This window comes from Poecilia reticulata, chromosome 8 (genome assembly GCF_904066995.2).
Source record: "Poecilia reticulata chromosome 8, P_reticulata-male-v2, whole genome shotgun sequence".
Lineage (NCBI taxonomy): Eukaryota > Metazoa > Chordata > Actinopteri > Cyprinodontiformes > Poeciliidae > Poecilia > Poecilia reticulata.
The window spans coordinates 11,131,482-11,147,044 of record NC_088837.1 but is presented as its reverse complement, the minus strand read 5'-3'; the positions used below and the strand labels follow the sequence as shown (position 1 = coordinate 11,147,044).

Here is a 15,563-nt window from a genome sequence, read left to right as displayed (position 1 = left end):
CCAGGTGAAGAAATTCCTTTAATAATGATAAACAAGACTCAGATTTATATCCTCTACTCTCTATTCCAATATTGCAAGACAGATAAATCAGAGTATGATTTATTCTGACAATTCATGTGTATGAACCATAATATATTCATATGGACACATTTCACAGTAAATAAGTAATTTCTGTTTGAAAACTTACTGGATGAAAAGTGTAAAAAGCTCAGAGGATATTTTGTAAAACTAAAAGCTTTGCTGTTACAGGAATTTAATCTAATATTTTCAGTGGCCTTTTGGTGCCACCTGTGGTGGCTTCTTGTTACAGCAGTTCATGTTGTCAGCGTATGGACTTTTTGCACAGTTTTTTCTGCTTTCTGTGTCACTGTGACTCTCGAGCTCAGTAATAAACAGCTGAATCCTGACTCGTCAAGCTGTTCATCTGCAGATACACTTGGTTTCTGCTATCGTCTCTAGAGGGGTTAAACGGTTTTTCAAAGACTGAGCGTAGTTGATACTGCTATCACTGTAAATAGTTAAAATCCACTCCAGTCCTTTTCCAGCTGCCTGTCTGATCCAAGCAATGTAAGGAGTGCTACTAAACCCAGAATATGTGCAGGTCAGTCTGTGAGATTCTCCAGGTTCTTTAGTCGCTGGTTCAGACTCAGTCAGTGTTTGACCATCAGAACCTGAAATATAAAACAGTTTGTTAAAACAGCCTCATCAATATAATATCAGTTTGTTTGAACTAAAACCAAGTCATGTTTTACCAGTTATTGAACAAAACACAAAGAGGAAACCAACTAAATGAGTCGGTCTGATCATCATGAAGGTCGTCTGGTCTGGTTGCAATTTGTTGTGATGAATCAAAGCATCATTGTTTTGTGACTTATGTTATGAAGTTGTCTGTTTTGCATTGGCTCCTCCTCCTCAACATGATGAAATTAAAACAATCATCTGACATATCTGTTGCAATAAGACATATCTGCTTTAAATAAATACTCTGCCATAGTGGTATAATAAAAATGTAACAGTGGAGACAGGGATGCTTATTATTATGGGTCATTTAAATGTTTGCTGAATTCATGTCCTGGTTTATTTTAACTTCCTCTATAGCGTTGCTTTCTGGCAAAAGTTAATATTGTTGAATCAATACAACAATATATATTGTTATATGTATTGTCTTCCATTTTCAGGCTGTTCATTTGTGATGTATTGTCACACATGTATTGTACTGTATGACCATGAACCCTACAATGTAACAGCAAAGTAGATGAGATCTGTTATTTAGGTTTTGATAGTTATTGAGCCTTTCTTAACCAAATGCCAAAATTATCCTCAAATGAACAGCTATGTTTTACACAAAGAGCCCTTTCTAAATAAATCATAAAAAGTTACAAGAAAAAAAAAAACCCATTCATTTAGTTGCTGTTGTCTACGGTTTATATTGTTTTCGTCCTGACAGGAGAAACACTATTGATCAGTTTTTCACTGATTATTAATGTTTCTTCTTTTAATTGGATGTAAATGTTGGAAATTATTGATGACTTAAAGATTTAGTTCATAGTTCACATGAAAACTTTTCATATCTTATTCATAAGACAATGTGTGGGGTATGGTATGCATTTTTATTTACGTAGCTTCAAGTTGTCTAATAATCAATGGGTAAGATTGTAGTGTATTTTGTATTACTATTCTTGAATCACAACAAACATATGAAACTGTGAAAAACAGAATTGTATTTATAGTAGTGATAGTTTAAATTTTCCTGGTTTTGCCCTCTGTTCAAACTGCCTGCTAGTTCTACATTATTTATCTACAGTATGTACTTGTTTATTTTTTATTTTACTTTTGAAGTACAACACTGATATATTACACTTTTTTTTTTAAAATATAATGCAAAACATACTCCAGTCACTTTATCACAACGTATTAACACTGTGGGTTTTTGCACAGCTGCAGAACCAGGTGGAGTCACTGTGGTGGCTCTCGAGCACAATAATAAACAGCAGAATCTTCCACCTTCAGGCTGTTCATTTGCAGATACACTTGGTCTTTATTGTTGTCTCTGGAGATGGTGAATCTGCCTACGACTGACTGAGCATAAGCAGTGTATGTACTCTGAATAAGGGCAACCCACTCCAGCCCCTTACCAGGAGCCTGTCTGACCCAGTGCATCCAGAAGTTACTAAATGTAAATCCAGATCCTGTACAGGTCAGCTTGTGAGAGTCTCCTGGGCTTTTAACCACCGGGGCAGATTCTGTCAGCATTTGGCCATAAATGCCTGTAGGGGTGAAAAAAATTAGTCTTGACATGGACTCACATCAGCCTTAAACTTATATAAAACTCAAAATAATTCACCTTGACAGCAGATTGTGAAAAGCAGCAGCCCTGTCTTGTAGTCCATTCTGATCATCTGTTTGTCACCTGCTTTCTGCCAGACCTAGTTAAATCAAATGTAGATATATGGATGACATCCTCTTGTTTTGCATAAACCCCTCCTCAGAAAAAATCTTGAATCCAGACATTACATGATGTTTTCATAAGCAAACTGTCAGTTTTTTTATGTTTTATAATAGCTGTTATTTTTCCAAAAGCTCATAAATAATTCATTTTGATATGTTGCAGTTACCAAAAAAAAAATAAAAACAAACCACTGATCCAGATTTTTTCCTGTCTTAAAATGAATCTTTACATAAATGTCAAGGCTTCAAAACTTTAAGATTAAACATCACTGAAACATACATTTCCATTTCTACAATTTTTAGTTTGTTCATTTGTCTTTTAGACCTGATTTAGGTAAATTGTTCATGTTTGAAGAGCCCCCTACTCTAAAGCCCTGGATCACAAGATATTTAATACATTTTCACTCATACAACAGTGACTATAACAAACACTGTTTTGGTTTTGTTTAGACTGTTGGTGCTGCTTAAATGTGCCCTAAGTAAGAATTGCTGATGAAACGTGGAGCTTGTTTCAGATGGTTAGTTTTTGTTCAGTGTTTCTGCTTTGTTGTGTCACTGTGGGGCTCGAGCACAATAGTAAACTGAAGAATCCTCAGCCTTCAAACCGGTCAGCTGCAGATCCACCTGCTGTCTATTGTTGTCTCTGGAGATGGTGAACCTATTTTTCACTGATTCAAAATATCCGCTCCTACTACCATCATCACTGATCCAGCCGAGCCACTCTGGTCTTTTCCCAGCTGCCTGCCGGATCCAGTGAATGTAAGGTTTGCTACTGAACCCTGAAAATGTGCAGGTCAGTGTGTGGGATTCTCCTGGTCTTCTAGCCACTGATTCAGACTGAGTTAGAGTTTGACCATCGGTGCCTGTAGAAATGGAAACAACTAGTTATTGTAACCACCTGAACATTTTCTTACTCTCTTTCATCAAAAACTCCTTCATCTTACCAGTTATAACGCTCAATGCAATGAGAAAAACAATCAAAGAACTTGCTCTGGTCATTGTAAACATCCCTGCTGTGAGGTTCATTTTTGGCTTGTTTGTCATAATGAACTGCTGAACTTTGATCTGCAACACATATGAAGAAATTGGCTCTATCTGTTTTGCATTGACTCTTCCTCCTCCTCCTCCTCCTCCTCCTCCTCCTCCTCCTCCTCTTCTTCCTCCTCCTCCTCCTCCTCCTCCTCCTCCTCCTCCTCCTCCTCAGGAAGACACAAAAATACTCTGTTAATTCTGAAATGAATTTTACTGCTCTGTGCTTTGAGAACATAGAAAACTAATGGGGAACCACTGATGCAATTAATAATGTTGAAATTAAAACATTTTGGTGCACATTACAAATAAAGAGGGTGATTTAACCCCCTTTCTACCTTCTCTACAACACAACACTGTATTGCTGCTTGTCTTTAAACCAATCTTTATTTTGAAGGTTCTTGAAAAGTTGAGAGCAGAAGAAACTCAGAGTAGCATCTGTTTTCTCCATGGTGAGTATTTATATGTCCATATTCACTTTTTTCTACACCCTCTTAGTTTTTTCATACCATGATTTACTGGAATTGTTGTGATATTTTCTTTATTTGCTCTGGGTCTTTTCTGTTAAAATGTTTGTATATGTTTATATTTACCTCAAGGGTCTTCAGTGACATGGCATTGACTGAATTTAACAGTATCTCATTCTGAAAATTGAAATCATGTATATACAATTGACAATATGTTTACTTTTGATTATTTCAGTGCATATGTGTAATGCTAATAAATTAAGTTGAAACACAAACTGTACAATATTTAATTAGAACAGACTATGAAGTAACACAATGTCTTGTAAGATGCTTAAATACAATAGTCTGTCTTCTTTAAAAGTAGAGTGAGGCTAAAAAACATGTCTTGTATAATTTTGGACTATACAATTTGAGAAAAATAAAAAATAAATTAATTGCACAGAACGAAATGAGACTAATGTGGTCCTTTTAAAAAAAAAATTCTAATTTAACAAGTTTTTCCACTAAAAGAAACATCTTATGTGTGTTTCTTCACACAGGACAGAAATGTAATTTTGTTACACCTTTGGGAAATTTTAATTCACAACGAGAGGACAAATCAATGAGAATGCTGTTGGTTAGAGTGCATGTACTGCAGCCACTGCTCACTTTGGGTCGTCATGCTCTCAGCCTACACTGACACCTTATGGTCAATATGGAAATATTTCTATGGGGTTTTTGTTCAGTCTTCTGTACTAGTCTGAACACTGTGCGTCCTTGGCACAGAAATACACAGCGGAGTCCTCTGGCCGTAAGTTAGACAGAGTTAAATACACCATGTTCTTGCTGTTGTCTCTGGTGATTTCAATTCTGCCCTGAAGACTGCTAGAATAAGGTGTTCCACTCCCATCAGTGTAGATTAATCCCATCCACTCCAGTGGTTTTCCTGCAGGTTGTCTGATCCAGTGCATCCAACAGCAGCTAAAAGTGAAGCCAGATCCTCTGCAGGAGAGACTCAAGGTCTCTCCAGGGGTTTTCACCACTGCACTAGAAGGAATGGACTCCATACTTTGACATTTACAACCTAAAATAAAGGACACGGTGCATTCATATATATATATTTTTGTTATTGGGAAAAAAAAACAAGTACAACTTTAAAACGCAAGATGACTTACAGGGCAGAGAAAGAGCAAGGATAGAAAAAGTCAGTGCCTTCATCATCCTGAAATCTCTGATAAGACCTGATGCTCCACACAAAATAAGAGATGAATCAACAGGGCAGAAATACTCTGAACTCTCTGCAAATTTGCATCGTTATGTCACTGAAGGGGAGGGTCAGAAATCTCCACCCTCTGGAAATGCCTTAATGATTTCATCTTCAGAACGACATCCAAATGACATCTTCTTGCGAAAATATGTAACTTCCTGAACAAACAAAATGTTTTTGTTTTGTTTTTTCCCAGAATACAACCCAAACATATTTGGATCTTTGCAGTTTCATACAGAAGCAAGTTCACAACAGTGAATGAGCGTAGACCTGTTTTGCTTTTGACTTAAATTGCATCATTTCAAACCATATACATATCTTTTGATTTAATTAGCATTGATAGATACTGTCCTAAAATTGTCATACAAACTTGATAATTACAAGGTTATCATTTATTATTAATTGATTTACTCAGTTTTATCTTATTCTTCTATCTGAATCACATAAAACAAAGGGAAACTTACTCAGTCAAAGGTTTTTGCTCTTTAATGGTTGATGATGACTGTAAATTACACTAAAACAATTTTATGCACATAGAAGCTGCAAATTAAGACAAGTTGTAAACATTGAGACATTTTTACAAAGGAATGCTGTTAAGTAGAGAACAGTAGACATTGGCAGATTGATCTCAACACTTTAAAAATAAACAAGGAAACAAATACTAACAACGAATCTTAGAAGGTTTTCAAAGCCGGCTTGTTTTATTTGCCCAGCAGAGGAAGGTTGCTTAATGGAGTCCAATGATTATGTTTCTCTTGGAGGTTTGAGTAAAAAGTTCCTCCTTATGTCATCTGTTGGGTTTTTTTATGCACAGGAGAGTTTTTGTACAGTGTTTTTGCTTTCTGCCACACCGTGAGTGGCGGACACAATAATAAACAGCAGAATCTCCAGCTGTCAGGCTGTTCATCTGCAGATACACCTGGTTTCTGCCGCTCTCTCTGGTGATGGTGAACTGGCCTTGGACTGACTGAGAGTAGTAGATTCTGCCACTGTTATCACTGATTGTAGCGAGAAACTCCAGTCCTTTTCCAGTTGCCTGCCTGATCCAAGCGTTCCAGTAATGCTGACCAAACCCAGAATATGTGCAGGTCACTCTCTGGGAGTCTCCAGGCCTTTTCACCACTGGTTCAGACTCAGTCAGAGTTTGGCCATCAGTTCCTGCAGGCAGGTTAATTGTTATTGATTGCCTTCTAATAGATCTGTTTTGCATAGTCAACAAGTTGGTTAAAGACCTTATTGTCTTACCTGTCCAGTTAACAAACAGGATGAGAAAAGCAAACACAGCCCAGGATCTTATTGTTGTAGGAGTCATTTCTACCTGCTCACTCTGCAGCGAGTTAGTCAGTGATTTACTGCAGCTCTTAAACTCGGAAACAGATAAGTGCAGTTAGTTTGAATTGACTCCTCCCCTTTGAAGAAGAAAAGAAGGGTTTGTGCAAAAAATTCAGCAGTACAGAAATAAATTTGAATATTAATGGAAACAAAATCACAAAATAATTAACTCCATTCACTTGTGAAACACATTTTATACAATATCCACAGAAACTGATGTTTCCAAGACTCTGATTCTACTAATTATGATTTTCTGATTACAGCAGATGAAAACACAACTTCAAATTTTATTAAGTCTCTAAACAATAAAACATAATTGTGATTAATGAAAGAATATGTTTAATACCTGCTCAAAGATTAATATCTTTAAGAAGGTTTTTTTCATTATACAAATGAGCCTTGTGAAGACATTTAATAAATTCAATTCATATATTGATTATGGCTTTGCATACTTTATTTAAATTTATATTTTTAACCATGTCATAAAGTACACTTTCAGAGAACATAACAAATATTTTAAATATATTCATATAACTCTTGATGAAAAATATAAATGTCAGATCTTAAGCTGAAATTTTCTTACCAAGACAAAAACGAGATTAAAGATAAAACACACTGATAAAAACTAGACAGGGATGATACATAATGTTGAAGATTTGTCTACTTTGTGTTTTGTTTTTGGCAGTTAATGAATGAATTTTTCATGAGTTATTTTTTTGTACATTAATATGTTAACGAAAAATGTAGACCAATATAAAATCTGTATTCCACAGCAGGTAGGATAATATCTCCTTCTGTCTTAACAGAAACAAACAGGAAAACTCAAACCACAAAATCAACTGAGGCTTTATTTGTCTGCTTAGTTTGTCAATATCAGTGTTGTTTTCTGTCTGCTCTGTGAGGAGTTTTTGTACAGCCTCTGTGCTCACATGACCCACTGTGTGTTTCGTGTACAGTAATAGACAGCAGAGTCCTCTGGTTTCAGGTTGGACAGTCTAAGATACACCATGTTTTTGCTGTTGTCTCTGGTGATCTCTATGCGCCCTTGAACAATGGTGTCGTAAATTGTTTTACTTGCGTCATACCAAATTGCACCTATGTGCTCCAGTGGTTTTCCTGGAGCTTCTCTCACCCAGTGCATTCCATAGCCACCGAAATTAAATCCAGATCCTCTACAGGACAGACTGAGAGCTTCCTCAGGGTTTTTTACCACTGGAGTGGAAGGAATGGACTCCAGACCCTGGCTGCTAAAACCTGTCACAAAAAGCAGAAATTAAGTTGGACACAAACAATGTGAGGCCTAATATATGTAGAACAGCATAAAAATCTCACAGGGCAGACAGAGCACTGTCAGCAGAACAGACGGTTAGATCAACATCTTGAAGCTGAAGCTGTGAGGGAAGAACCGTCATTTAATGAAGACAGTCTGTCAGGAGGAGGTCTGAAGCAAGACGTCAGCATTTCAATTAGATTTAAAAGGGAAATGTAGCCCATCCAAAAGTCCATACTGTTGATGTTTTAGATGGATCACAAAATAAATTTTACTGCCTTCTCTTTCTCTCACTCAACATAAAATCATAAATGCATAGACACACATAAAAGCCCATAAATATATGTATTTTAAAAAAGGTACCAAAATCTTAACCAGGATGCGTACTGGCTCCTTTTTATGAAAAATTAACATGACTATTTAAAACTAATTCAGAGTAACGACAATTTGATGTACAGTTTGTTGCTACATCCTTTATCTGCACAGACGTAATATTTAGATTTTGATAATTATTGTTGATAATTGGGTATTAGTTCAGCTGTTTGATAGCTTCAGTACATAAAAGTATAATTCACTACTTATATCTTATGTTCTCCATCAAAGCAGACCTTTACCTTTTTATTAGACAATTCAGCCAATATAGTTTCATGAAAGAAAGTCTGAACCAAGCTTTGGGTTCTTGTTCAGTGTTTCTTCTTTCTGTGTCACTGTTACTCGTGACTTCCACCATATTTAATTCCAAATGTAACAAACATTCATGATTAATAGTTATGAGTAAATTACATATACATAAATAAATCAACATATGCTATCCTCTATATTTGAGATATATTGTATGCATATACTTTGAAAAAACTAAATTAACTGACAAGTTAAAAGTTTTCCTCCTACAATATTGTTTTTTTTAATTTTTTTGCAATTATTTGTAACAATTCTTTAGAGCAAGTGTGTATGTTGTTTATTGCAACCTTTAGAATTACTATATTTCTTCAAATGTTCACTCTAAAATGTTTTTTTCTTACAAAATATATTCTTCATTAGAAAGCCGCAGCTTTGTTCAGAATGTTGATCATGTGAGAATTATACCAGTCTAATATCAATGAATACATTTTTGTACTTGGTTTAATATGGTTAGTTTTTGTGCAGTGTTTCTGTTTTTCGTGTCACTGTGAGTCTCGAACACAGTAATAAACAGCAGAATCCTCAGTCTTCAAGCTGTTCAGCTGCAGATCCACCTGCTGTCTGTTGTTGTCTCTGGAGATGCTAAACCTATTTTTTACTGACTCACGAAAGCCACTGCTACCACCGTCAGGACTGATCCAGCCGAGCCACTCTGGTCTTTTTCCAGCTGCCTGCGTAATCCAGTTAATGTAAGGATTGCTACTGAACCCAGAAAGTGTGCAGGTCAGAGTGTGGGATTCTCCTGGCCTTTTAACCACTGATTCAGATTGAGTCAAAGTTTGACCATCTGTATCTGCAGAAACGGAAACAATTTGTTAATGTAATCACAAAATAAACATTCCCTTACTTTCTTTCTGCTAATCCTCCATGATCTTACCAGTTATAATACAGAGCACAATGAGAAAAACAACCAAATAAATTGTTCTGATCATTGTAAAAAGTCCCTGGTGTGATTTCTGTTAGGGGCTCAGATGTTAGAATGAGTCTCTGAACTTTGTGTTGGAACATAAATGAAGAAACTGACTGACAGTTTTGCATTGACTCCTCCTCTAAGAGAAGAAGTTCAGAGTTTTTTTTTTTTTTTTATGTGTCATTTTATGGCTTTTCAGCCATGATCGCCCATATACGTATGACTGACTTGTATGGTACATCTGGGCAGATACCAAAGTTTTTGGCATTTAAAAAAATATATAAAAACTAGTGTTTACATATTGACCTTGATATATTCTTTGTTATACTACTTTTTTTAATTAACTTCAGTAGACAGGACATATCCATATGGCCTCATCTGAGTTTTCAAAGAGGAATATCCTTAAGAAGCAAGATAATTTATATAGTAGAGAAAGAGCAAGCACAAGTAGAATGAGATTTTTTCTCATCTTAAAACTAGAGATATTATTTCTTGTGCTAAAAATTTTTTATTTATAAGATCATAAGTCTGAAAACCATAGATATGTGTTCAAAGGAAAGATTGAAAACCTCAGTGTTTTGTTGATGTAGTCGTTGATTTAATATATAGAGTTAAGCCACATAACATGACCACACTAAAAAAATAATATATACCGATATATATATATATATATATATATATATATATATAATATATATATATATAATATATATATATATATATATAATATCACCTGTTTATTTATTTGCTCAATATGTGTGGATTTTAATGCTACTGTTGCTTTGTCACTTTCTTTTCAGTGGGGAGTTTTTGTACAACCTCTGTGCTCACATTAGCCACTGTGAGGCTGCAGCACATTGATACACAGCAGAGTCCTCTGGTTTCAGGTTGGACAGTTTCAGATATGTCATGCTAATACTGTTGTCTCTGGTGATTTCAATGCGTCCTTCCACGCTGCTGGCATAAACTGTTTTACTTGAACATACCAAATTGTACCCATCCATTCTAATGTTTTTCCTTCAGGTTTTCTGATCTAGTTCATTCCATACCGACTGAAATCAAATCCAGACCCTTTGCAGGACAGACTCAGAGCATCCTGAGGACTTTTCACCTCTGAGGTGGAAGGAATGGACTCCATGGACTGGCTGCTAGAACCTGAGAGAGATTCAGAAAGTCAGTGAAAGAGAATAAACATAATAAAATCCAAATTAAATAATTAAAGGTTGATTAGAATATTGCATTTATATTAAACATATTAAAACAACTCACAAGGCAGACTGACTGTCAGCAGAACAAACAGTTTGATCATCATCTTGAAACTGGGAGGAGTGACTGAATGGTTTCCCTCTAAAAAGATAGTCTGACAGGATTGATACATACATTAAAATAATAAAAAGCAACATTGTTTTATTTACTTTCAGTGAATATTTTATTTTATGCTCATGACTACATGCCAGGAGTCTTTTCAGTGATACTATCCTGACCTGTATTCTTGCATTTTTGCCTAAATGAAATACGATATAAAAATATCAATCAAGTTGAAAATTTAAAACAAAACATGCCAAATGGTAATAAAGTATTTATATTCAGCTGCAATTTCCTAAAGTTAAATCTCTCTAGTCCTTTTTCCTGCAGGCTGGTGAAAGCTCCTTAATGACTGATGGTCAGACGTTCACCTTACTGCACATCAGTAGGTCTGGTGTTCACAATTTATAGGTGAGGAGGGGGAGATTTATTGGGAGATTCTATTCATTTATTCTATTAAAAATTTCTTTAAAAGATGTCTTTAAAAAAAATCAGGAAATTAGTTTTCCGTCTTCGTGCACAGCTTCTATCATCAATGGGATATTTAATGTTGAAGCTTCAAACATTATAGGAGCTTTTGTGTTATTTGTGTTTGTAATTTTGCTTGTTTACAACAGGTCTCTCTTGTAAATTAGATATTTGATCTCAATGAGACGACTTGTATAAATAAAGGGCAAATAAAATCAAATTAAATGTAAGCACATTTATTCTTGTCTTTGATAAAGTGAGTCTAATGGTCATTAATTTAAACTTTTAATAACACTATAGTAGTAATTTTTTTGTGAAAATATTGAAAATAGAGAAGTTTGACTTTAGTTAAAACATAATGGGAAATATCTTCAAAGGTAAACAACATAAAAGTATTTCTCAAATGTTGACTCTGCAATACATTTGCTACTGATGATGACATTTATTATACAGATGATAAAACGTAATAAGACAAGACTAACATTCTGTAAAATTCTAATAGAAAATAAATTCAATTATTTTTAACTTGCTTTGCATTTGTAGATATCTTAACAATGTTAATTCAGATGTAAAAACATCAGACTGTCCCCAGTGTTGAGGTTGAATAGAGGACTAGTTTTTGTATGACTCTCCTTCTGTGTATATGATTGTGTGTCTCTTGCACAGTAGTAAACTGCTGATCCTCAGTCTCATATTATTCATCTGCAGATAGACTTTACTGCTGGATCGTCTCTGGAGATGGTGAATCTGCCTTGGACAGACTGGGAGTAAAAGAAATGGGAACTGCCTGTGTGCACAAAAGCAATCCATTCCAGTCCTTTCCCAGGAGCCTGTTTGACCCAGTTCATGGCATAGCTGCTGAATGTAAATCCAGAGCCTGTACAGGTCATTCTGTGGGATTCTCCTGGTCTTTTAGTCACTGGTTCAGACTCGGTCAGAGTCTGTCCAGTAACACCTGTCAAAATTAAAAATAAAAACAAAAAAAACATAAATCTGGTGGCACAAATAAAAAGATCATATATTTAGGATGTATATAAATTCACCTGTCATGAAGACAGTTAAGAGCAGCGGTCCTGTCCAACAGCCCATCATGTTAAACAGTGTGTGCACGTCTTCAGGCCTATCTTGGTGATAAATACAGGTGTTAGGTGTGTTTTGCATTGACTCCTCCTCAGAAACTTTCCTGAGTTACATTTTTCTGCAGTATCTCACTGATAACTGTCTTTATTCTGCTGCCCTGTCTGTTTAGTTTTATTCATGGATATTACATTTTCAGTGAACAAAGGTGTTTTGAATTCAGTATGTTCAAATGCAACTGATATAATTTTTTATATATTTTATATATTATATTATATATATATATTAAATATTATTATTAAAATACATATATTTCTGCACTAAATGGTGTATACAGAGGATATGTTCATAACATGTAACTCCTGTTCCAGGTACATTTTGTTTGGAAACCAAAAAAAGGACATTTGGAAGATAACAGTGAAGAGACACATAAGAGCATAAATCACATTGATAGAAACTTGCAGCAGAACCAGACCAGTGTTGGATCCTCTGGTAATGATAATGAAATTATTCTAAAAAAAATGAATACTTTTGTCTATTCCTATTTCCTCTAATCTAATGATCTATCTGTAAAAGCTTTTTGCTCTTATCTATTTCAGATAACCTGCAGTCAGTCCATATTATAAGATTATTGTTACAATTGAGTTTTTCATTGCTATAATCTAATATCCTGCTGTTGTTTATATTGTTGTTATTTCACAATTTTAAACAATGGCACCTTGAACAAATTATGCATAACAGTACATAAAATAGCTGAAGCCACATATGGAGGTGAACTCACTTAATTTCAGACGTCTTATGAATCATTGGTGGTGTTATGGCGCCCTCTCTGGTGAATCAGAGGGATTTATGTAAAAGAGTTCCTACCATATTTTACAGTGGCAACATTGGATGTTTTGTTTTCCCGCCTCATTGTGCTCTTTTGTTTAGCTGCAAACTAAGGGTACAACAACGATGTAATATGTTTTAATATTTCCTTTACATTATTTGACACATTGATCAAACTACCTATTTTACATTCCATCATGGAATCCAGTTAACAGTAGAGCAGTGTGTGTGTGAGCACACACCTGACACACATGGTTACTTTCACTTACCTGATTACAGGAGTATGAGACATATGTCGAGTGTCCTAATAATCACGTAATAGGTTATCAATTTGTCGGTTTATAAACTTATGGGCAAACTTACTATTGTAATATTGTTGACACATCATTGTTTTGTATTACACAAAGTCTTTTGTCTTTTTCCTCCAAGAAACTGCACCCTTGTTAGGGCATATTTGACCTGTCCTCATTCTTCTAATAATTTCCCCAGAGAAAAATCCACTGACTCACATCTTACTTAAGACAAATATGCTTTTATGTCATGATGTAAAATTCCCTCATTAAGTGTGCTTCTTATAAAGTTTATGCATTTTTACATTAAAAGTACCCTTATGTAATTCAATAAACAAAATTCCAACAAAATCTCTCGTCAGTTCTGTGCTGTTTTTTTTAGTAGTACAAAAAAGTACAGCATAATTCATTTCATGAATTGAAAAAGACTTATTGCCTACTGCTGATTAAAAAAATACTTTTTTTTTTCTACCACTGTAAAAAGCTTGTGTGAAAGGCAGAACCAGAGCCAGAAATGAGGTTAACCAAATCGCACCCCGTCGATGGGAAACTGAGCTGCTGTTTGGTTCCAGTCAGATTTGCATCTCCTGCTTAGACTTCCTGTCGAAATGTGGTTTCAACTGATGAAACTGCGGCACCGACAAACAAGACTTGAACTGCATTAAAAGAATCTGAGCTTCATCAAACTCACGCTAAAAGAAATGATGATGCCTAAAAATACCAAAACAGGATTAAGCAGACATTAAAAAAAAGAACCAAAACAAACAAAGAACAAAAAACAAAAACATATTTAATGAAATAACATAACTTGACAATTTAATACAGATTAATACGATACTTCCTGGCTTCAAGCATAAAATCCAAAGCATATTGTAATAGCTCTTAGGAAATGTTTTCATTACCACATGACAAATTAAATCTGCAAATCTTTCATGGATTGCAACAAGATCAAAGCACATTTCATCTGAGACGAGAGCTGCCCGAATACAATGTATATTGAATTGACAGAAGGTTTTAGGAAGAGTTGTTTTGTTTGTTTGTCTTATGATGTATATTTGCTTAATGATTTTGATGACACCATTTGCCAACATGTAATGTTTACTGCTTATTTCATAATCAGTTTCTGTATTATGTTTTCATGATGCAAAGCGCATTGAACTGCCTTTTTACTGAAATGCGCTATGCAAATAAACTTGGCTTAAAATAAACTTGACTAAAGACTTTCACTGATAAATATGTCACTCTTCACATTTACACAATTAGAAGGAAAAATCTGATAGCAAAGTTTCAAACTAAATCTTATTGACTTTAAGTTTATGTCGTATATAATTTTTTTCTCAGAAGATCAGGCCTCTGATGGTGAGGACGGTGCTGAAGGCCAGAGCTTTGGTGAACACCACTCGGACTCCGTTCATCAGCAGCAGGTAAAAGTTCAGCTTGGCTTTTTCTGGACGACAGAGAAACAGAGTTCAGACTTGAACACAAACAGCAGCGATGGAACCAAACTGAGACAGGAAGAGATCAGACTGACCTGGATAAATGCTGCCACATTCATCATCTGTTTAGAGACAGAAAGGACAGGTGGTAAATTAATTACATGAACATTATTTCAGCGGCTGAAAATTTCAGTTTGATCAAACTTAGACGGAGCTTTATTTGTTTGGTACCAGCTTCATTGTTGCCGAAGGTCCCGTTCATCCCACAGGAGTAAATGGTTTCATTACTGAATATAGCGACGTTGTAGGTGTTGTCCTTTGACAGAACAGCACCATCAGTGGTCTGGTTGACCGGACCCCCTTTCTGATTCAGGACCACGTCTCCCTCTTTTGGACGGAAATTTGTGACCAGACAGACGTTTGGACCGAGCTCGTCTGCTGACTTCAGGGGAGAGTCAGGATTTGACAGAGGACTGAGGACGAACAGGGACGGAGTCTGAGGGGAATCAACTGTTCCAACAAAGAAAAAGAAAATCATCATTTTAATAAATTTTAATAAAACTTAATTCTTAACTTAATTCTTAAGTTGTTTAAACTTAAGAATTTTAAACTTAAAAATAGTTTTCAAAAACGTTCTTGTTTTCTGTACATTTCACCATTGAATTGCCTTATGGAGCCTGAAGCATATTATATTTGTAAATAATATTCCTCTTACTTCACAAATTTAAAGACATTTATGGTTTGAAATATTTTAACTTGTACTTTTAAGACCATTT

The 15,563-nt window shown here is 35.2% G+C and overlaps 1 protein-coding gene across 1 annotated transcript; it reads right to left on the bottom strand.

The window, feature by feature from the left end:
- Positions 1-14,164: 14,164 nt before the first annotated feature.
- On the bottom strand, positions 14,165-15,325 carry LOC145552677 (uncharacterized). Its single transcript, XM_081610451.1, has 3 exons — positions 15,019-15,325; positions 14,883-14,909; positions 14,165-14,798 (listed from the first exon to the last, which is right to left on the bottom strand). Exons 1-3 carry the CDS (start codon positions 15,323-15,325, stop codon positions 14,689-14,691), a joined length of 444 nt encoding a protein of 147 aa, XP_081466577.1. The 3' UTR covers positions 14,165-14,688.
- Between the last annotated feature and the right edge of the window lie 238 nt (positions 15,326-15,563).